General features: G+C 40.8%; 1 protein-coding gene across 2 annotated transcripts; it reads left to right on the top strand.

Moving 5' to 3' along the window:
* The first annotated feature begins 1,270 nt into the window (after positions 1 to 1,270).
* Positions 1,271 to 22,071, top strand: timmdc1 (translocase of inner mitochondrial membrane domain containing 1). 2 transcript variants are annotated; one of them, XM_072556173.1, is made up of 8 exons: positions 1,271 to 1,376; positions 9,074 to 9,341; positions 11,711 to 11,876; positions 14,490 to 14,578; positions 16,435 to 16,502; positions 17,624 to 17,702; positions 20,034 to 20,144; positions 20,882 to 22,071. In XM_072556173.1, exons 2-8 carry the CDS (start codon positions 9,088 to 9,090, stop codon positions 21,018 to 21,020), a joined length of 906 nt encoding a protein of 301 aa, XP_072412274.1. In that variant the 5' UTR covers positions 1,271 to 1,376; positions 9,074 to 9,087; the 3' UTR covers positions 21,021 to 22,071. The 2 variants fall into 2 exon arrangements, with proteins under 2 accessions (XP_072412274.1, XP_072412276.1); XM_072556175.1 differs by having other exon boundaries at positions 1,337 to 1,357.
* Positions 22,072 to 22,667: the final 596 nt, after the last annotated feature.

The raw sequence follows: 22,667 nt of genomic DNA, 5'->3' as shown, positions 1-22,667 counted from the left end.
CCCTCCTTCCATCCTCTCTCCCTAACTTTACCCTTCACTCCCTCCTTCCATCCTCTCTCTCTCCCTAACTTTACCCTTCACTCCCTCCTTCCATCCTCTCTCTCTCTCCCTAGCTTTACCCTTCACTCCTTCCTTCCATCCTCTCTCTCTCCCCCTAACTTTACCCTTCACTCCCTCCTTCCATCCTCTCTCTCTCTCCCTAGCTTTACCCTTCACTCCTTCCTTCCATCCTCTCTCTCTCCCGAACTTTACCCTTCACTCCCTCCTTCCATCCTCTTTCTCTCTCCCTAACTTTACCCTTCACTCCCTCCTTCCATCCTCTCTCCCTAACTTTACCCTTCACTCCCTCCTTCCATCCTCTCTCTCTCCCTAACTTTACTCTTCACTCCCTCCTTCCATCCTCTCTCCCTAACTTTACCCTTCACTCCCTCCTTCCATCCTCTCTCCCTAACTTTACCCTTCACTCCCTCCTTCCATCCTCTCTCTCTCTCTAACTTTACCCTTCACTCCCTCCTTCCATCCTCTCTCTCTCTCCCTAACTTTACCCTTCACTCCCTCCTTCCATCCTCTCTCCCTAACTTTACCCTTCACTCCCTCCTTCCATCCTCTCTCTCTCTCTCTAACTTTACCCTTCACTCCCTCCTTCCATCCTCTCTCTCTCTCCCTAACTTTACCCTTCACTCCCTCCTTCCATCCTCTCTCTCTCTCTCCCTAACTTTACCCTTCACTCCCTCCTTCCATCCTCTCTCTCTCTCCCTAACTTTACCCTTCACTCCCTCCTTCCATCCTCTCTCTCCCTAACTTTACCCTTCACTCCCTCCTTCCATCCTCTCTCTCCCTAACTTTACCCTTCACTCCCTCCTTCCATCCTCTCTCTCTCTCTCCCTAACTTTACCCTTCACTCCCTCCTTCCATCCTCTCTCTCTCTCTCCCTAACTTTACCCTTCACTCCCTCCTTCCATCCTCTCTCTCTCTCTCCCTAACTTTACCCTTCACTCCCTCCTTCCATCCTCTCTCTCTCTCTCTCTCCCTAACTTTACCCTTCACTCCCTCCTTCCTCTCTCTCTCTCTCTCTCCCTAACTTTACCCTTCACTCCCTCCTTCACTCCCTCCTTCCATCCTCTCTCTCTCTCTCCCTAACTTTACCCTTCACTCCCTCCTTCCTTTACCTTCAGTTCTGCCTTTACTCTATCCTTTTCTCCTTCCACCCAATCAGTGACGAGCCGTTGTGCATGCGCAGATCGTAAGGGGCAAAGACTACATCTCCCAGGATGCCTAGCCCGATGCGCCTGCGCAGTGCCTCAGTGTAGGCCCGAGGCTTCCCCGCAGTTGCTGCCGGACTTGGTGAACTTTCGCGGTAATTTCTGTTTCTTCAGGTAAGCGGCCGGCGGGGGCTGAGGTTTCGGACACTGCTCGCTGCACTGACTCTCCCACCCTCGGGAAGCAGCACCTTCTCCTGGCCGGTCTGCGCAGGGGCAACCAATATCACAGGGAGAGAAGTGCATTCTTATAGCGCCGCAAGGCCGCTCTGTCAACGAAGGGAAGAAAAATTAAAGTGGAGAAGCCGAGCAGTTGTGGCCGCATCTGTAAAGGAATTAAAAACGGAGTTAACGTTTCGGGTCCAGTCAGCCTTCCTCAGAACTGCCCTTCAATAAGGCTATGACCTCCAGCTCTGAGGAAGGGTCACTACACCTGAAACATTAACTCTGGTTTCTCTACACAGATGCTGCCTGAAGTACTGAGCTCTTCCAGCAACTTCTGTTTATGTCTCAGATTTACAGCATCCGCACTTCTTTGGGTTTTTAAAAGGCAAAGTTAATGTTTCGGGTCCATCAGAACCGAAGGTGTTCACTGCAGGTACTGAAGCAGCAAGGTGGATGTTGAGAGGGTACTTCCCCTGGGACTGTAACAAAAAGGGCAGAATAACGGGGTGTCCAATTTAACATGGAGTGGAGGCTTTTCTTCTATAGAGGATTGGAAGTCTGAGGCACTCCCTTCCCAGGATGTATTCAGATTATTGATTGATTGAGAGGGTTTGGAACCAGAAGGAAAGCAGAGTTTAGGTCATGATGGGATCAATCATAACCTTACTGAATGGCAGAGCAGGCTTGAGGGCCCCAATAGCCCACTTCTGCTTTTATTTTTGATTGCAGAGTGTGGTGGATTAATTTGTGATAATAAAAATGGATACTGAGAGAATCCTTTGTTGATTTATTTGAAATTGTGAAAATGGACAAGGTATGGGATTGGCACTCGTGAATTCTTTCCTGCAGAAAGCCAGCACAGACATAGTCATAGAGTTGTACAGCATGGAAACAGACCCTTCGGTCTAACTTGTTCATGCTGACCAGATACCCTAAATTAATCTAGTCCCTTTTGCCAGCATTTGGCCCATTTCCCTTTAAACTCTTATTATTCATATACCCATCCAGATGCTTTTTAAATGTTGTACTTGTACCAGCCCCCACCACTTCCTCTGGCAGCTCATTCCATACATGCACCACCCTTTGTGTGAAAATGTTACTCCTTAGGTCCCTTTTCACTCTTTTCCCTTTAACCTTTTAACCTGTGCCCTCTAGTTTTGGACGCCCCAACTTTGGGGAAAGACTTTGGCTCTTCACCCTATCCATGCCCCTCATGATTTTATAAACTTCTATATGGTCACCCCTCAGCCTCTGCTCTGGGAAAATAGCCCCAGCCTATTCAGCCTCTCCGTATTGCTTAAACCTCCAACCCTATCAACATCCTTGGAAATCTTTTCTGAACCCTTTCAAGTTTAACAACATCTTTCCTCACAGTATTCCAAAAGTGGCCTAACTAATGTCCTGTATAGCTGCAACATGACCTCCCCATTCCCAAACTCAAATGCGCTAACCAATAACAGCATCATTCCAAAATGTCGTCTTCATGTTCTGTCTACCTGCAACTCTACTTTCAAGGAACTACAAATCTGCACTCCAAGGTCTCTTTGTTCAGTAACAGGGCATTTCCATTAAGTGTATAAGACCTGCCCTGATTTGTCTTTCCAAAATGCAGCACCTCATATTTATCTAAATTAAACTTCATCTTCCACTTCTCTGCCCATCTGACCAAGATCCTGTTGTAATCTGGGGTAACCTGCGCTGACCACTACAGCACAGGTAGTGGTATGATGGACTGAACGGTCTTCTGCTATACTATAACTACTGTATGATTCTCTAAAAGTCTGGACCATCCTCAGGCCAGACTGATAAATGCCCTGTAACATTTGTACCAAGCAATGATCATCCCCCAAGTAGAGAAAATCTAATCATCTCCCCTTGACAATTACTGTTGTTGAATCCCCCACAATCAACATTTTAGGTAATACTATTGAATGGTCCAGATCAGTTTCTGGTCATGTGAATACTATAACTACAAGACCAGGTCAGAATCTGAGAATTCAAATCTCTGTCTGTCCACCATCTGCAAGGCACAAAATGAGTTTTCTTTTGTTCATGGGATGTGGGTGTTCCTTGTTAAGCCAGCATTTATTGCTTATTCCTAATTACCCAGGGGAAGATGAAGTTCAGCTGCCTTATTGAACTATTAAGTCCCTGGGATGTAGGGATATCCACAGTGCTACAAGATAGTCCTTGATTAATGTGATTTTGCCATGATAGTTTTTACTTTATTACCCATCGTATATCTGACAATACGTACCTGACTCGCATCATTCTTACCTCACTCTCAATGTCAGTGTTGGGTAAGTTGTTGGACTAAATTCTGAGGGACAGGATCTACATGCAATTGGACATGTAAAGACTGATTAGGGGTAGTCAGCATGGCTTTATATGTGGGAAATTGTCTGTCAGATTTGATTCAGCCTTTTGCAGAGGTGACCAACAAGATAGATGAAGACAGTGCAGTAGACATTGACATTCATGACTTTTTACAAGCTTCCGCATGGTAGACTAGATAGTAAGGACGTGGGATCCAGGAAAAGCTAGCCATTTAGATACAAAATTAGCTCAATGGTAGAAGAGAGGGTTGCTGTTCAGACAGGAGGCCTGTGACTTGCAGTGTGCTGCACAAATTGGTACTGGGTCAACTTTTGTTAGTCATTTATATAAAACAATTTGGATGGGAATATAGGAGGCATGGTTAGTAAGTTTGCAGGTGACATCAAAATTGGTGGCATAGTGGACAGTGAAGAAGGTTAACTAAGAGTATTACAAGATCTTGATCAACTGGGCCAGTGGGCCAAGGAATAGCAGATGGGGTTTAATTCAGATAAATGCAAGGTGATACAATTTAGTAAGGTAAACCAAGGCAGGACTGACACAGTTAATGATAGGGCCTTGGGGGATGTTGTCTAACAGAGACATTAAGGGTGTAGGTGTATTGTTCCTTGAGAGTGGCATCACAGGTAGACAGGGTGGTGAAAAATGCATTTGGCACACTTGCTTTTATCATTCAGAGCACTGAGTGCAGGAATTGGAATTTCATATTACAGTTGTACAAGACATTGGTAAGATCATATTTGGAGTACTGTACTGTGTACATTTCTGGCTGCCCTGCTTTAGGAAGGATGTTATTAAACTTGGAAAGGGTGCAGAAAGGATTTATAAGGATGTTACTGAGACTGGAATGTTTGGGTTGTAAGGGAAGATTGAAAATAGAACATAGAACATTACAGCGCAGTAAAGGCCCTTTGTCCCTCGATGTTGCATCGATCTGTGAAACCAATCTGAAGCCCATCCAACCTACACTATTCCATTAAATAGCCATTGGATAAATATATGGACGATAAAGTTGACGAGTCTACTAGTGTTGCAGGCAGAGAGTTCCACGCTCTTACTACTCTTAAGTAAAGAACCATATCTATCACCTCTTAATTTAAAGCTATGTCCCCTCATGCTAGCCATCACCATCTGAAGAAAAAGGCTGTCACTGTCCACCCTATCTAATTCTTTGATAATCTTGTATGTCTCAATGAGGTCACCTCTCAACCTTCTTCTCTCTATCAAAAACAGCCTCAAGTCCCTCAGCCTTTCCTCATCAGACCTTCCCTCCATACCAGGCAACATCCCAGTAAATTTCTGCACCCTTTCCAATGCTTCTACACCCTTCCTATAATGCAGTGACCAGAACTGTATGCAATGCTCCAAGTGCAGCCACACCAGAGTTTTGTACAGCTGCAACATGACCTCATGGCTCTGAAACTCAATCCCTCTACCAATAAAACCTAACACACTATGCCTTCTTAACAACCCTATCAACCTGGGTGGCAACTTTCAGGGCTCTACGCACATGGACACCGAAATCTCTCTGCTCGTCCACACCACCAAGAATCTTACCATTAGCCCTGTACTTTGTTTTCCTGTTACTTCTTCCAAAGTGAATCACGCTTTTCTCCATTTGCCACCTCTCAGGCCAGCTTTGCAGCTTATCTGTGTTCCTCTGTAACCTGCAATACCTTCAGCACTGTCCACAACTCCACCGACTTTAGTGTCATCTGCAAATTTACTAGCCCATCCTTCTATGCCCTCATCCAGGTAACTTATAAAAATGACAAACAGCAGTGGTCCCAAAATCAATCCTTGCGGTACACCACTAGTAACCGAACTCCAGGATAAACGTTTCCTATCAACCACCACCCTATGTCATCTTACAACTAGCCAATTTCTGATTCAAACCGCTACATCAGCCTCAATCCCATCCCTCTGTGTTTTCTGCAAAAGCCTGCTTAAGGGAACCTTATCAAGCGCTTTACTGAAATCCATATGGTGGCACAGTGGTTGGCACTGCTGCCTCACAGTGCCATAGACCCGGGTTCAATTCCTGCCTCAGGCAATTGACTGTGTGGAGTTTGCACATTCTCCCCATGTCTGCGTGGGATTTGTCCGGGTGCTCCGGTTTCCTCTCGCAGTCCAAAAATGTGGAGGTTAGGTGAATTGTCCATGCTAAATTGCCCATAATGTTAGGTGTAGGGGAATGGGTCTGGGTGGGTGGCGGGTCGGTGTGGACTTGTTGGGCTGAAGGGCCTGTTTCCACACTAAGTAATCTAATCTAATCTGATATACACCACATTAACCTCTTTACCCTCATCCACCTTGGTCACCTTCTCAAAGAACTTAATAAAGTTTGTGCGGCACGACCTACCTTTCACAAAACCACGGTGACTATCTCTAATCAAATTATCCCTTCCTCAATAATTATAGATTCTACTTCTTATAATCCTTTCCAACATTTTACTCGCAACCAAAGTAAGGCTCACTGGTCTATAATTACCAGGGTTGTCTCTACTTCCCTTCTTGAACAAGAGGACAACATTTGCTATCCTCCAGTCTTCCAGTACTGTTCCTGTAGACAATTACGACATGAAGATCAAAGCCAAAGGCTCTGCAATCTCCTCCATAGCTTCCCAGAGAATAAATCTCATCTGGCTCAGGGGACCTGTCTATTTTCACACTTTCCAGAATTGCTAATACCTCAGGAGCAGGTACACTTAAAACATTTCAAAGAATCCAGGCAGGTACATGGATGGGAAAGATTTAGAGGGATATGGGCTAAATTCAGGCAAATGGGACTGGTTTAGTTTAGGAAACCTGTCAGCATGAATGACTTGGGCTGAAGAGCCTGTTTCCATGATGTCTGACTCAAATGTGGAGGAATGTTCACCAAAATGCAATGTTCCTGGACAAGTCCCTGCCTGTTCAGCTCATTTTGGTTGTTGCCTCCCTCAAGTCAGGCTCGAAAAGGTTTTAAAATGCCCAAAGGTGTTTAACCCTCTACGTGCAAAGCAGCAGAACAGCAATCTGATTATCTTCAATTGTCAGCTTCCAGAACTCCAGGTAAGTTAGATGTAGATTCCTAGTCTTCTACCTCTTGATAACTAATTGTGTATATGAGACAAAAAAAAATTTTTTTTTAATTATTGCATATTTATTTGTGTATTTTGGTCTTGTATATTAACTTTGTGATTGCATTCTGTACTTGTTTGACATACCAGAAACATAACCCGAATATAACTGGATTTTCATGGGGTACGTATTTCAAATATTGTGTTTTACTTAATGGGGTGATTTTTAGGATCATAATTACCATGTGAATAGAGGACTATCTGTGTTCAGAAGGGAATTCTGGGATTATAACCCAGTGACAATCGAGGAACATAGTTCTAAATTAGGACGGTGTGCAGCTTGGATGGGATTTGCAGTAAAATATTCTTCACTTGCCGAGGTGAGTGAAGCTCCAACAACACTCTAAGAACAAAGGGACCTAGGGATTCAGGTACAGAAATTGTTGAAGTTTGCGTCACATACAGACAGTGGTTAAAAAGATGTTTAGCATGTTTGCCTTCATTGCTCAGTCCTTTGAGTATATGAGTGGGAAGTTATGGACATTGTGAGGCCTCTTCTGGAATAATAGTTATGGGAAGAATATTATTAAGCTGGAGAGGGTTCTGAAGAGATTTTCCAGGATGTTGCCAGGAATGGAAGTTTTGAGTTATGAAGAAAGGCTGGATAGGCTGGGACTATTTTCCCTGAAGCATAGGACATTGAGAGGTGACTTTAGAGAAGTTTAAAAAAATCGAGAAGTATAGATAGGGTTAATGGTCTTTTCCCTAGGATGGGGATTTCAAGATTAGAGGGCACACTTTTAAGATGAGAAAAGAGAGATTTAAAAAAAAACATGAGGGGCAAATTGTTTTAGGGGCGGCTTGTGTGCAGTTAAACTTCCTGAGAAAGTGGTGGATGTGGGCATAATTACAATGTTTAAAAGCCACTTGGATAAGTACATGAATAGGAAAGGTTTGGAGGGATAGGGACCAGGAGCAGGCAGGTGGGACTAGTTTAGTTTGGAATCATGTTTGGCATGGACTGGTTGGATCGAAGCATCTGTTTCCATGTTATATGATTCTATATGATCAATACCATCCAAGTCAATGCAGTCTACAAGACTTTCACCCAATCCATCACCTTAAACATTCATACCCTTTACCACAGTGTACACTTCCTTCCACAAGATCCATCTCCGCACTCTTCAACAGCTCCTTCAAAACCTGTAACTTTATCATCCAGCAGAGCAAGAATGTATGGGAATACCACTACTTCCAAGTACTGTTCCAAATTACATTCGAACTTGGAGCTATATTATTGTTCCTTTGTTTCAAAGAGAATGGAATACAAAAATAGAAGCTGTGCCATTAATTACGTTCAGGGCTGAGAATGGACAGATTTTTAATCAGTAAAGGAATCGGGAGTTATGCTGTTAAGGTAGGAAAGTGACATTGAATTCTTGGATCAGCCATGATCTCTCTGAATGATGGAGCAGACTCAATGGGTTGATTAGCCTACCTGTGCTCTTATGTCCTGTGGTAAGAAGGCATCAACATAACGACATTAGCAAAAGAATGAAAGTAGCCATGAGAATGTTTTTTACACCAAAGTTCTAATGATCTAGAATGCACTGAATGAAATAGTGATGGTAAGTAAGGAGTTGATAAATAGCTGGAGGGGTGAAAACATGCAGGGCAGAGGGAGGAGCAGGATAGTTGTTTGAAGGAGCTGTTACAGACTTCCCTCTTGCTCGAAAGTGCTGCATTTTTGACAACATGTAACTATCGGTATTCTGGGTTCATTTATCATTTATGTTTGAAGGTGAAAGTATGACTGTTAATATGGAAAATATTGTTTAATTATCAGTTTTGAATTCCTATCAATAATAAATGACATACGGTCAAGGCAGTAGGAACAACTATCGAATGAAGCTCTGAGTTCTGTGTGAACAACAAACCCTTTATAGTACACTATTGTCTGATTTAGAAACTCTTTATTAGTATCAGCACGCTAAAGTGTAGTGTATTATGTTTGCATTCCCTTTTACAAATGTAATTATTGTTTCTGATTTCTCCCAACTTATTTTTGTAATGATTACCTCTGTTCCCTGCACTCTTCACTGATTTAGATGCTCAAATAATCTTCCAGTGTGGTCTCTTGTAAAGAAGGTAAGACTGGTGTCACCTGTGGACTAGTTGTTTGGGCTATAAATAGTCTATAAGTGGGAAGGTTGGCATGAAAACTTGGTTAATTCTACTGTTGATTTGTAGTGACATGGTGCAGAATGAAAGATGAAGAAAGAGGAACAGTGGAGACTCTCACGCTAGATTGCAGACTGATACCTACGTCATGGAATTACCGGATGACAGGAATTCTGCAGATTTGTCAAAACATCTCTTTCCGAAGATTGTTTCACTTCCCTCGAGTGTATGCAGCAGAAGATCTTGGAGGGCAGGAGGGGAAGCTTCCTGAGTGTATTGGCAGTCCCCAGGTCCCTGAAACAGGCTGGGACAGAATCCGGGAGCTATTTGTTCGCAAGTATGAATTCACCCTTTTGTTTTTTGGATTAAGCCAAACAAAAGTCAAATTGGGAAAATGTGATAAATTAATCCGTGGTTTTCTCCAATACCGGCACTTCCACATCATAAAACAAAAAGATGCAAACTTTTCCGAGCTTTATGCAAAATGAACCCTTATTTACCATTCTCTCATCGAGTGTACTTATGGTTTGCTGCCATTGTGTACTATCCTTCTTCATCCTGCTCATTCCAGTCAGGTTGATTTTTTTTTTTGTGCCTTGTTTTGTGAAGTTTTCATTTTTTTTTACACTGCCTTTTCACGTTTGCTCTTTCATTTCAATCACCTTGCCTTCACTTGTATCTCGTATCTCGTATCTCGTATCTCATATCCAGACATCATCCTTTTTCTTGTCCTTGTTGTATAGGCTTTGGATTCCAGCCATGGTCACTGCACTTAGAAAGATTTTAAGATCCTTAAAAGGGTACTAAAGAGATTTACCAGAATAGACCTGGGGGCTGAGAGAATTTAGCTGCAAGGTTAATTTGGAGAAACTGTGCTTATTCACCTTCAAGTAAAGGTGATTGAGAAAGATTTGATAAAGGTGTGCAAGATTGTGACAGGTTTGAAGACGGGGGACAAGTCAAAAGTGTTGTATAAGTGTTAGCTGGTTTATAAAGGTAAGGCTGTCCTGTCCTACCAAAGCATATGGCTGCTCTCTCACTTGAGAGAGAGACAAAAAAAAGACTCATGGTTTAATGTGAGGCTCATCATGCCTCAAGCAAAGAAAGGGTTTGGGAAGGAGAGTCTCTCACAGTAATCTTAGCTGGTGTGGGACTTGAACCCATCCTGTAATAAAAGAGCAAGTTCCTTGATGTATTGGCAAAAGATGAAGGGAGAATGTGAGAATGAACTTCTCTACATACCAAACAACCTGAACTCCATTTGACAGAAATTTGAAGGGCTATGGAGAACAAGCTGGGAAGTGAGGCTGTGAATTGCTCCACAGGAAGCTAGCATGAATTTGATGGGCCAAGTGACCTTTTGTTTTCTCTATAAATTGCTCCAGTGAAGGATGCAGCACAGAAGTATGTTATTCAGCCCGCATCAGAGAGGCCACAGCAATGGGGATTGGGAAAGTATCACAGTGTGAAGAATCTTTGCTGAAGTACATTATCTAAATAGGACAGAAGAAAATTTATCCTACATCCAATAACTTGGTGCGTGATGTGGAGATTGGCAACCTGAAATATAGAAGCACAGGCTATACAAATATAGATTTACAGTATGAGTGGAAGCCCTTCAGCTTATCGTGTCCATGATAACTGCAAAAGAGCTATCCAGTCTTATCCCACCTTCCAACTCCAGCTCCGTCAGATAGAGTACTTCAATTGCATGTCCATTTAATTTTTGAAAGTGATGAGGGTATCTCCCTTTAAGGCAGTGAGTTCCAGTTCCCAGTATTTTCTGAGTGAAAATGTACCTCTTTTAACTCCTCTCTAATTCTTTGACCAATTACTTTAAATCTCATAATTTCATGGTATATGGAACTTGTGTACTGCTGGGGAAAAAAATTGTTGAAGCATTTTATCTTATACCCATCAGGACATTGGTATTATTGTCAATGTAAAGTGGGGTACAACATTTTATACTATTTGAAAAGAAAGTGCTGACAATTGGCAAGTGGATTCTGATTCATAGAGGCATAGCTGTAGTAAATGTTTTCGTGTGATGATGACTGACAGTTAACTGCCAATGTTTGTTTAAATCTCCTTATAGTCTCCTTTATTCAAAGGAAAACAAACCCAACCTATGTTTCCTCACAACCAATATCCTCCATTCTCATAAACAGCTTCCATACTATCTAGTGTGATCACAAGCTTCTTGTAATGCAATATTCAGAACTGTACACAGTACTCAAGCTGCAGATGAACTACTGTTTTATAAGTTTATATAGTTTTGGCTGTTATACTCCACAGAAAGCATGACTGATCAAGACACATTCCCAATCTTCGAGCCTGTTATGGGCATGTTGAAAAGATTATTAGGTTGATTATCATCCTGTCTGGTCATGAATGCTCCTTCCTTGGCCAACAGGTCCTAGGGTGGAATTTGAACCTAATGCTTCTGTCTCAGAGCAGGGTACTATCCACTGAGGCACAAACCTTCCATTCACCTGAATTCTATCTTTTATTGTGTATTCCCTTGCTTTGTATATCTCCACCAAATACATTGTTCACTTGACCACTGATAGCAGCCTTCAGTAATCACAAAATGCGTGACACTATTTTAAAGAGTAACTATTTGACATAGCAAGATTAGGTATTTTAAAATGACGATATTTAATTAAAATGACACTCTGTAATTGAATATGCATGCTGTTTACGCAGTGAGTTGAAAACTTATCCAGAGGAAATTACCAACATCTGGAAGAGTGTCATTGTAGCTGCGTGTGTTGGAATGTTGTACGGTGGTATTCCTGCTGCAAGGCATGCTAAAATCCGTTACATCGAGCACAGTCAAGCTGAGTTATACAAAAATCGCTTGGAGGCTGTGGTGAGTTTGAAAGACTTAAGTTATGCAAGAAATCAGGAGGTTACTCTTTTTAGATTAGAATTGAATCCCTACATTGTGGAAACAGGCCCATCGGCCCAACAAGTCCACACTGACCCTCCGAAGGTAACTCATCCGGACCCATTCCCTTACCTTTTTGTCCCCCCTATATTTACCCCTGACTAATGCGCTTAACCTACACATCCCTGAACACTATGGGGCAATTTAGCATAGCCAATTCACCTAACCTATACATTTTTGGATTGTGGGAGGAAACCGGAGCACCCATAGGAAACCCACACAGACACTGGGAGAATGTGCAAACTCCACACAGATAGTCACCCAAGACTAACTCTTTCAGAACGCTTTTTCAGAAAGAATTATCCTGCTAAGGAGAGGAGGGAAACTGATTATGACAAAGCAGGCTTAGTGAGTCTGAAAGACTTCTTTTCAGATATGATACTTGGTGAAGTGAAATGAAGTAGGTGGCCCACAAGCCAGGATTCCCAGCAGATTTGATGTTATTGCACAGCTTTGGGAAGACAATGCACCTCTGCTCCTCTCCAATGACAAGCAGTAGTGGGAAAGATACCTTCCAGAGGCCCATCACATCTGCAGCAGTTCTTTGTGAAAGCTGTCTGCTTACTACCTTTTCTATACTTTTTTCATAAAATGTTAGTTATTTCACTTTAAGGCATTATGGGTTCTATTCTCAACACTGAAATGGGACTAAGAAACCTCTGCATTTGAAGTAGAATAAATCTCCTATCCCTCTTTGAGCCATACTCTTTCCTGCTCCACAGAACACCTAGTCCAAAAAAAAGTATGTTTAATCAACCTGTTCAGGGATGCAATGACGCACTTTTGGAGCAGGTAGGACTTGAACTAAGGCCTACTTTCTCAGAGACAAAGGCACTACCACTGCACCGCAATAGCCAGCCATCTCATCTTAGCTTACCATTCTCGCAACTTACACTTTAATTTCCCTTTATTCCCAACAACCCTCACCAGTGATGTACCCACAGAGCTGAGTATCTTGACCCTCACTGTGGGTCATACTTGGGTTTCAAATTCATAAGTGGAAATTATAATCTCAAAGCCATTGAGCTTTATGGAAGAAACAACATCTCAAGACTTCCTCTACCTATCCTGATCAGCATGCAAGCAGATGGAACAATCTACTTTATTTCATAGTGAGCAAGGACAAACCATCTCAAAGACAATAAAGCATTAGCTATAAATATTGGCCTAGCTAGTGATGGCTATATCCAGAATCTAAGTTCGGATGAAAAGGTGGATATTCTACCTTTTTGAGATGTATTTATATGATCCTTTACTCTAAACCTGACCGTTTATGGTGCATTTATTTTCTGTGACTGACTAGTCAATCAACCTGCTGTTGGTTTCAAATTCCTCTACACAATTTGCCAGATGTCATTTTTTAGTATCACCAATAATTTTTGCTGACATTCTTTTGTTTCTACACCCAAGCCATTCATATAAAATACACCCTTTCCTAATCCAATGAAAAATTCATTCTCCCTTTTTCCTGCAAGTCCTCTCTCCATCTACAGTTGCACTTTGTTTAATTACATTTGTACAGTTACTGATGATAGAGTCCAAATCTGGCACAGAGATCTGTTTAGGAAAATCAAGGAGACATTTATAGATATAATACACTACACCACTGCGAGTTACTATTTCAAGCATGTTTGGATCATGAGAATATCACAAGTTCAACACTGCTGACCTCCAGAGCAGTAACGTACTGAATAATCTTCGTCTGAGAATCTGTGTTTTTATTCAGTTCAGAAAACAGTTCAATTATTCTTCAAATCCAGAAGTTTTCCCTGTTTTTATTTATTTCCAAACGTTTGGCAGAGCCCACCACAGCTCACGTCACACATAGACTGAGAGATTATATTGGGTCATAACTTTTGCCACTTGTATTCTTCCAAGTGCTGGGCCTTGGTGGAGCTGACACTGTTTGCTTTTCAATGATCCACCCATAGTAGAGTATTCTATAGGAGTGTAATGGGAATATGGCTGCTTTGTAACATTACACGAAGTAACAGGATGAAAAGGTTTTCCTTTACTTAGTTATCTTTTTTTCAAGTAGATCTTGTTAGTTATATTTCCCATTATTCTAGTCCTGTCTGTGGCATAGGTCCCAATATGATACTGGTTTTCAGAAAGACAATACTATAGAGGAAAAGTAAATACTGTATATCCAAGTGATCTCATGGAGGGGCGAGGGGAGAAGATGTAGGAAAATTAATTTGAATACGGTTTCCCTACTCACACCTGAGTTATAGTTTTCAACTGTGGAACACTGACCAGTTTGAATATCTGTGTAGGAGTAAATTACTGCAAATGCCGGAATCTGTACTGAAAACAAAAAATGCTGGTGAACACAGTGGGTCAGGCAGCATCCATTGAGAGAAAGCAAGCTAACGTTTCGAGTAATCTAGACTCTAAACATTAGCTTGCTTTCTCTCCATGAATGCTACCTGACCTATTGTGATCTCCAGCATTTATTCTGTTTTGAGTAACCTATGTCACTGAGCATCTGTGATTCAGCTCTGATGCATCATTGCTGGCTTTTTGCTCTATTAGAGGTCAGCACAAGATGCCGCAGTCCGGGGCTTTATTCGTTATGGGTGGCGATGGAGCTGGAGAGTCGCTGTGTTTGTAGCAATATTCAAGTAAGTGAAATACTAAGCCATTTTTCATTGTTTTCTTAAAGATAGTTGTAGATAGCAGGTTTAAAAAAAAGGCAGCCTTTTTTGTAACGTGTGTTGGAACTGCTTTTTGTATTTCTTATTTAAAAACAAAATACCGGTATACTTAGTAATAGAAGGAATTACATTTATGCAACATTTTAACAAATGAATATCCCAAAGTGTATTTCAGCCAGTGAATAACTCTAGACGTGGAGTGACTGCAGCAATATAGGAATCACAGCAACCAATTTGCAGGCAGCAAGATCTTGAAATTTGTGATTAAATAATCTGTCTTGTCTTGGTATTGCTGGTTGAATGCTAAATATTGTCCAGGACGAGCTTTTCACCTTCCAGTAGTACCATTTTACACCTGAATGAAAGATTTGGAATAATATCGTCCAAGAAACTGTATCTTTGGTAGAGCAGCACTCTCTCGGTACTGCAATAAATTGTCAGCTTAGGTTAACTGCTCGAGTCCATAGAATCTAATTTGAGCCCATAAGCTTAACTCAAAAGAGTACTACTGCTCTAAGGCTGACTATGTTACTATATGTGTACTCTGTACAGAAAAGAGGGACTACAGTACTTTTCCTTGGCTTGAATATTCAACATGAGAAGGTGTTTTCGAGATGATCCGCACTTGCTGTAAAGTGTAATTACCCTACATTAATTCACCATCTGATCAGTCTGTCTGTGCTTTATTTTTCCTTTTTGGGGGGGATGGTGGGGGAGGTGAGAGCATTGATTATAATGTGATAGAGACCTTTAAAGTGGTCTGTGGGACATTCAAGTCAAAACAACAGCTGATTGCAGAATATGCTACAGCAGCTAGTAGTTTGTTCCTTGAATTGGATGACAGGAGGCCAATCCCAAAGTGCTAATTCTTATCGCATTAATAGGCTATTCCTGTAACCTCTGTAATATGAGTGGCAGTAGAGTGTGAAGAGAGGAACAATCAGAGGTCTAAACTGTTGATCTGCACACAACTGAAGATAAATTGGAAAGTCAATATGCCCTACAGGGTGGTATCTAGCTTTGCATGTGTTTTCCAAGATGTTGTTTTGAGAATCTTGGCATCCAATCTCAAGAGAACAACTAAACAAATGAGTAATTTCTATTATCTCAGATTACCTCATAAACAGTTCATTGGCAGCTTACCATTAAGATTTGTGTTGCTATTTTGAAAGGAAACCAGTTTCCTTGGGCCTACAGGGGTAGGCAGGAATGTGGATTTGAGAGATTACAATCCGAATGAGGAAAAGAATTGAGGGATGTCATAGCATTTAATAAATAGTGACTTGGTCATACATAACTGTGATATAATTAAAATGTTCCTGAGAGATTGTATCTGTGCTTCTGTGTTAGATGGTGTTAATGTTATTGGACTAGTAATTCAGAGGCTCAGGCTGATGTTCTTGGGATACAGGTTCAGATTCCAGCACAACAACTGGAGGAATTCCAATACAGTTAAGTAAATCTGGAAAATGGAGTTTTTCTAATGTTGCAACTACCGCTGATTGCTGTAAAAACCCAGCTGGTTCAATAAAGCCTCATAGGTGCAGAAATCTGCCATCCTTACCTGGTCTGGCCTACGTGTGCCTCCAGAGCCACACATTTAATGTAGTTGATTCTTGACTGTACTCTAAAATGACCAGCAAACCACAGTTCAAGGGTCATTAGGAATAGAGCCAAGCAATACTCTCATCCTATGAAAGAGCAAATTAAAATATGTAGTTATTATGATGTGTACTTGAAAAGTCTTTTTTCTTGATAGGGCATATAGATATAATTGCTCAGGCTGAACTTATTGATTAATTTACTGTTGATATTCCATGCAGCACAGTTAGCACGGGTCTGTCTGTGTATCATGATCAGAATCTTCTGAGGCACTACTCTGCAGCTGGAGGTAGGAGTCTACTTTAATCGTTGCTTAAATCTGGCATGATTATATATTTTCTTCCTAATAGCATAGAAATGGGTCATTTCAGTCCAAATGGTCCATTCTAACATTTATATTTCTCATAACTGTCCTATTTCTCCTCTTCTCCCCCTATTAACATAACCTTTCTCCCTGATAAACCTATTAAGTTTTCACTTAAATGCCTTAACTTTACCATGTGGTAGTGAATTCCACATTTTAAGCGGTCTGGGTAAATAATTCTTTTCCTGTTTTTATTTTTGTTTTAAATTCGATCTATTCGTGGTTTTCTTTTATCCATGGTCCCATAACTTTGCTGTTACCCAAAGGTCTTGTCTTCCACTTTGTTCATCTGACTTTCACCACATGGAGTATGCCCAGCTGGAAATCCTTCATATCTGAGGCTAAACAATGAGATGGAATTGAGTATTTAACCATGGAAATATCACAGCTCAAACATTATCATTTCCTTGTCTTTCTTGACACATGTCCTTTCACAGACACCTACACATCTTCATAAAAAAATCAAGTACAGGGATCTAGAAAAATTGTATTTGTTTGAAATCCTCTCTTCTCATCACCATTGAAACCAATTTTTCTATTCCATAAGACCAGGCAATTAATTATAGAACCGAAGCCTAATCCTTACACACAGTTTTAAGCATTTATTTAGGGATATGCACCTCCTAGCTCAACCAGTGAAATTCCAGCCTGTTTCTAATTGTAGAAATACAAATGAATCCCTAGTTAATTCCCTTCATTGTATAAAATTAAACTCACATTTACTATAGAATTAACACCTCACTCAACACAGCTTGTAACTTGAACCTAGAATAGCCTTGTTTGTGTTGCATAGCTGTACACTGTCATTCCAAATCAAGTCGCCAGGGACTTTACTCATCATACTGAGTTTAATACTGAGACATGGTAAACTGAGAAGTCTGGGACCAACAGGCAAAGCAGACGAAATATTCTTCTGAAACCAGAGTTCATTCACAATATACGAGCACTTCATTAAGGATTTCAGTTTTGTTTGATTTGTTGAAACTATCTGCATGCTTATTTATCACTGTGAGCTAATATTTAAAAAGTTACTGCTTTTGTTTTAGCAATCACAGGAGGACTATTCCGGATGAATCTTGGATTGGGTGGATTCTTAGCAGGCACAGCCATTGGTGCCATAATGGGGTGAGTTCATAACTATCAGAGATTGAAAATTAATTATGTATGTATGCATTTATTTATTTAGTGATTGTAATCCCTGAAGCCAAATGATCACATCCTCATTTGCTGAGTTTAAGATTATTCCACCACTTATTGCAGATGGAACACCCCTTACTCTTTAGAGAGACCACCACTTGGTAACATTCAGCATGGTTTGTGTCTGTCCATATGTGCATAAGGCATTTGTACTGAGGCTGCAGCAGTGGAGTTTGGCTATGCATGAACTCCAGTTTATCCTGAATCTTTTCAGCAAGGACCCCTGTAGCTGTGGTAATTCCAAATTTGCCATTCAACAGAATAGGTTTGTAACAGAGAACTTGTTAGTGACTTCCCGTGTTTCCCATTCTTGAACCAAAGGATCTTGCTGAGGAAGATTCTGCCATATGGCACAACAGAAGGCAGACAATAGATGTGTTGAACAAGTTTGCATGATTGAGGTGCAGCATGAATGGTTTCAATCAGCTGTGGGTTTTCATTATTCAGTGAATAATGTAAGGAAGTGATATTTGTGAGGACATGAAGTCAGGGACGGGGTGTTGAACAGAGGATTCCAGCTTTGATGCACATTGTTGACGCTCAATTGAATGCAACAATACATGATGACCTATGCCAGGCAGATGCATAACACTCTGCTGTACAGTATGATAGGCCAAGGGCTAAGATCCGGGCAGTTGTGACAGCAGTGCCCTGGTAGATCTAACAGGTTGTTCTTGTTTTGACTGTTTTGCTACTGCTTTTTTCAGTTATTCCTGAAAAGATTATCCTATCTGGGGTAAATTAATTCTGTTCAGGTGGGGTCATAGTTTAGTGTCTGACCATGCATATAAGTATGCAATTCTTTTTTGTTGCTTGCATTAAGGAACTGGAATACACTGGATATAGTTTTACTGTGAGACTCCATGTGCTGCAATAGTCCATCAAGATTGTAACATCTTTGTTAAGGATCTACTCCATGGAACAGACAGAGTTAGGTGACACAAAAGATGTCATCAGCATTGATGGACTTACAAGATGTAGTTCTTCACCACTCATTTGTATATTTTTGAATTGCATTGGGTATGTGATAGTCTGTTGGCCTCGCTGATATTCTCCATGATGTTCTTGCAAATTTTTATCCCTGATCCAGTATAGAGTCATAGAGATGTACAGCACAGAAACAGATCCTTCGGTCCACTCATCCATGCTGACCAGATATCCCAACCCAATCTAGTCCCACCTGCCAGCACCCGGCCCATATCCCACTAAACCCTTCCTATTCATATACCCATCCACATGTCTTTTAAATGTTGCACTTGTACCAGCCTCCACCACTTCCTCTGGCAGTTCATTCCTTACATGCATCATCCTCTGTATGGAAAAAGTTGCCCCTCAGGTCTCTTTTATATCTTTCCCCTCTCACCCTAAACCTATGCCCTCTAGTTTTGGACTCCCCCACTCCAGGGAAAATACTTTGTCTATTTATCCTATCCATGCCCCTCATGATTTTATAAACCTCTATAAGGTCACCCCTCAGCTTCTGACCCTCCAGGGAAAACAGCCCTAGTCAATGCAATCTCTCCCTATAGCTCAAATCCTCCAACCCTGGCAACATCCTTGTAAATCTTTTCTGAACCCTTTCAAGTTTCACAACGTCTTTCCGATAGGAAATATCATTAAAATAGATTATTTAGTCATATATTTCATTGCTATTTACTGTCCTCACAGCTTGAGTATACAGATTAGCTGCCCCACAGTTCTGAGATTACAACAGTGACTACACTTCCAAAAGACTTCATTGCAACAAACTGCAGTAGGTAGCCAACAAGTTGGTATTAGCTGCTGTTTTGCTTACTTGTCTTATTCTGGAAGCTGGGATGATGGGAATTAGTTCACTACTGGTTTTCTGTAGTAACATTAAAACATCTAGAGTATTTCAAACTAGACTTTATTAATAAAGCAACGTTTGCAACTAGTTAGTATGTAGTTGAAAGACATTTGTCTATTTTGACCGTAACCTCACTCCCACACTTCTATCTGAAATGACAGTAACTGTACTGTGAAGCACAGAGAAGTTGGACGCTGCTGAGGGTACACCATTTTGCTTTTGCTAAATTTGTACTTTATCCACTCTTAAATATTCTTAAATCTTGAAAATTAGCCATTCAGTGAAGAGAGAAAAACCATCAATCTAGTACACATTTAAAGAGTACTCACAGGAAATTTTCAGTCCAAATCTAAGTTAATTATTGAAATTTGGGTTGTGAATAATTTGTATTGACATCTAGATAAGAATCTCACTGTTGTTTTATCTTTCAGAGTTCCTGCAGGGTCATTGATCCTGGCAATGCAGAAAGTTGGTGGAGAGACTGTCAGGGAACGTAAACGTAGAGAGCGACGAGAGATTTACAAACTTAAGTTGGAAGAATGGTATGAAGTGGTAATTCTGTGATCATGAATAAACTGCTGGAATTAGAGTAACATAGAGGAGAAATGTTTGTAAAATGTCTTATGAGAATAATGTATTTTTTAAAATGTACTCTTCCTATAAATGTTAATATTTTGATCTTTTGAACAGTACGGTTCTAAGATTAGATTCCCTACAGTGCGGAAGCAGGCCCTTCAGCCCAACAAGTCCACACTTGCCCTCCGAAGAGCAACCTACTCAGGCCCATTCCCTTCTGACAAATGCACCTAACACTACGGGCAATTTTAGCATGGCCAATTCACCTAACCTGCACATCTTTGGACTGTGGGAGGAAACTGGAGCACCCAGAGGAAATCCAAGCAGACACTGGGAGAACGTGCAAACTCCACACAGACAATTGCTCGAGGCAGGAATTGAACCCGGGTCCCTGTTGCTGTGAGGCAGCAGTGCTAACCACTGAGCTACCGTGCCGCCTTAAACATATTAGTCTCTTTTTCTGTTCAAGCACTGAGGAGACTGGCATCCATTTCCTGTAATTTCAGTATTCATCATCCACTGAAATCACTGTTAATGTGCAGATTTCTGGGGAAAAACTAGGAGATTGGCAACTAGTTAAAATGCTTGGGAGCCAGAGCAGATAGGCTAAGTGGCTCCTTTTGCTCTATAACAATTTTATTTATCAGCAGTTTCTTAATGCCATTGTGTTTGTTTTTATTACATTCATGTATCATCTCTCTAGGAGAGCCAGATTACATCTAACAGAAGGTTTAATCGATGAAATTGCTGGAAAAGATTCAGCAGAAAATGATTTGGAGAAATTAGAAGAGCTATTAAATAAGCCCAGAAATCCAGAGTCTTCAGTTAAAGAGAAAATCTGACTGGACTGGGGAATTGAGAAGACATTTGTGTGAATGACACCAACTGCAGTAGATGTCTTAAAAAAAAATTGTCTGAGTCAGTTAACGAAAAATGCGTTCTTGGTTTAACTAAAGAACAGTGCAGTCGAAGTAAATTCCTGAGCTGAATTGATCAGCACTAGGACACTTGGAATTTGTCTTGTATAATTATACATTATGGTAATCTTATAATTGTGAACATATGTGACTACTAGCATATTGAAGATGTCCATTGGGATTTGTTCGTAATGTTCCCTCTGAATGCAACATTTTAAAGAGTTAGAAAAGCACTGTCTTTGAAAATGGTAAATCAGTTGATCATTGTTACACCCTTATTACTATAATTGTTCTAACGTATCTACTGTGCTCTTGCTGCATTGGAGAGTAGAGTAAATTTATTACAAACCTTGTTCAGCAATCATTCATAATGATTGTATTGGAAATCAACTTGTCTGTGTGTGGCTAGGAGTTCCCTATCCAAAGAAATGAACTAACCATTTCTCATGGCCACACAGAATGACCAGGATTCGAATTGCATCTCCTGGTTCTCCCTGGACACGTTCACTGAATGCCCAGTGCCACCCAGCACTTGTCTTGTATATCAATGATTGGAGTTTAGTTTGCAGTTTTGTGGTATTTTTAATAGCAGGTTAAAAATTTGACATTAATTCCTGTTAATGATTATGATTGAATATAGCAAAAATGAATTTTGTACCACATATTAAAACAGTACACTGAAAAAGTGGGCAGTATGAATGAAACCCATGTGATTTGAGAACTTGAATTTAAAACTCGTGTTGAAAACACATTCTGATCTTCTAACAAAATGTTATCATTTGTGCTGGTAAAGTGTGTATCTGAGCTAATATGATAAAATATAAATTATAACCAGTCAATGAAAGGTAAATGCTGATCACTGCAGAATGTGATTTGTGATCACAATAAAGTCTTTCAAATTTGTGCTATATTACAGCAGAGTTCTGCAAAGTAGCATATTTTAAAATGATTGATTATTAAACCATGAGATTTGGAATGGTTATTTCTACTGAATGACTAAAATCTTTCGCAAGATACAACTTGGCAAAAAGTAGGACTGAAGTTTTTATTCAATTTAGAAAAGAGCTAATTATATTTGAAAGGGTTCAGAAAAGGATGTTGCCAGGGTTGGAAGATTTGAGCTAGCGGGAGGGGATGCAAAAGACAAGAATGAGAACAAAGAAAATTTCCAGCCCAGGAACAGGCCCTTCGGCTCTCCAAGCCTGGGCCGATCTAAATCCACTTTCTAAACTTATCGCCCAATTCCTAAGCATCTGTATCCCTCTATTCCCCGCCAACTCATGCATCTGTCCAGACGCAACTTTAATGAATCTACCATGCCTGCCTCTAATACCTCTGCTGGCAACACCTACCACCCTCAGTGTAAAGTACTTTCCGTGTGTATCCTCCTTAAACTTTTTCACCTCTCACCTTGAACACGTGACCTCTCGTTATTTACCACCCTGGGAAACAGCTATCCACCCTGTCTATACCCTTCATGATTTTTTAGACCTCAATCAGTTTCCCCCCCCCACCATCTCCTTTTTTTCTAATGAAAACAATCCTAACCTACTCAACCTCTCTCCATACCTG

This window comes from Chiloscyllium punctatum, chromosome 37 (assembly GCF_047496795.1).
Source record: "Chiloscyllium punctatum isolate Juve2018m chromosome 37, sChiPun1.3, whole genome shotgun sequence".
Classification (NCBI taxonomy): domain Eukaryota; kingdom Metazoa; phylum Chordata; class Chondrichthyes; order Orectolobiformes; family Hemiscylliidae; genus Chiloscyllium; species Chiloscyllium punctatum.
The sequence above is the reverse complement of the archived record's forward strand: the minus strand, read 5'-3'. Positions and strand labels throughout refer to the sequence as shown.

Coding starts and splice junctions, on each gene's coding strand:
- timmdc1 (XM_072556173.1), top strand. CDS start 9,088: ATGAAAGATGAAGAAAGAGGAACAGTGGAGACTCTCACGCTAGATTGC. Junction 11,877..14,489: donor AAAATCGCTTGGAGGCTGTG/GTGAGTTTGAAA, acceptor TTGCTCTATTAG/AGGTCAGCACAAGATGCCGC. Junction 16,503..17,623: donor GCACTACTCTGCAGCTGGAG/GTAGGAGTCTAC, acceptor CTTTTGTTTTAG/CAATCACAGGAGGACTATTC.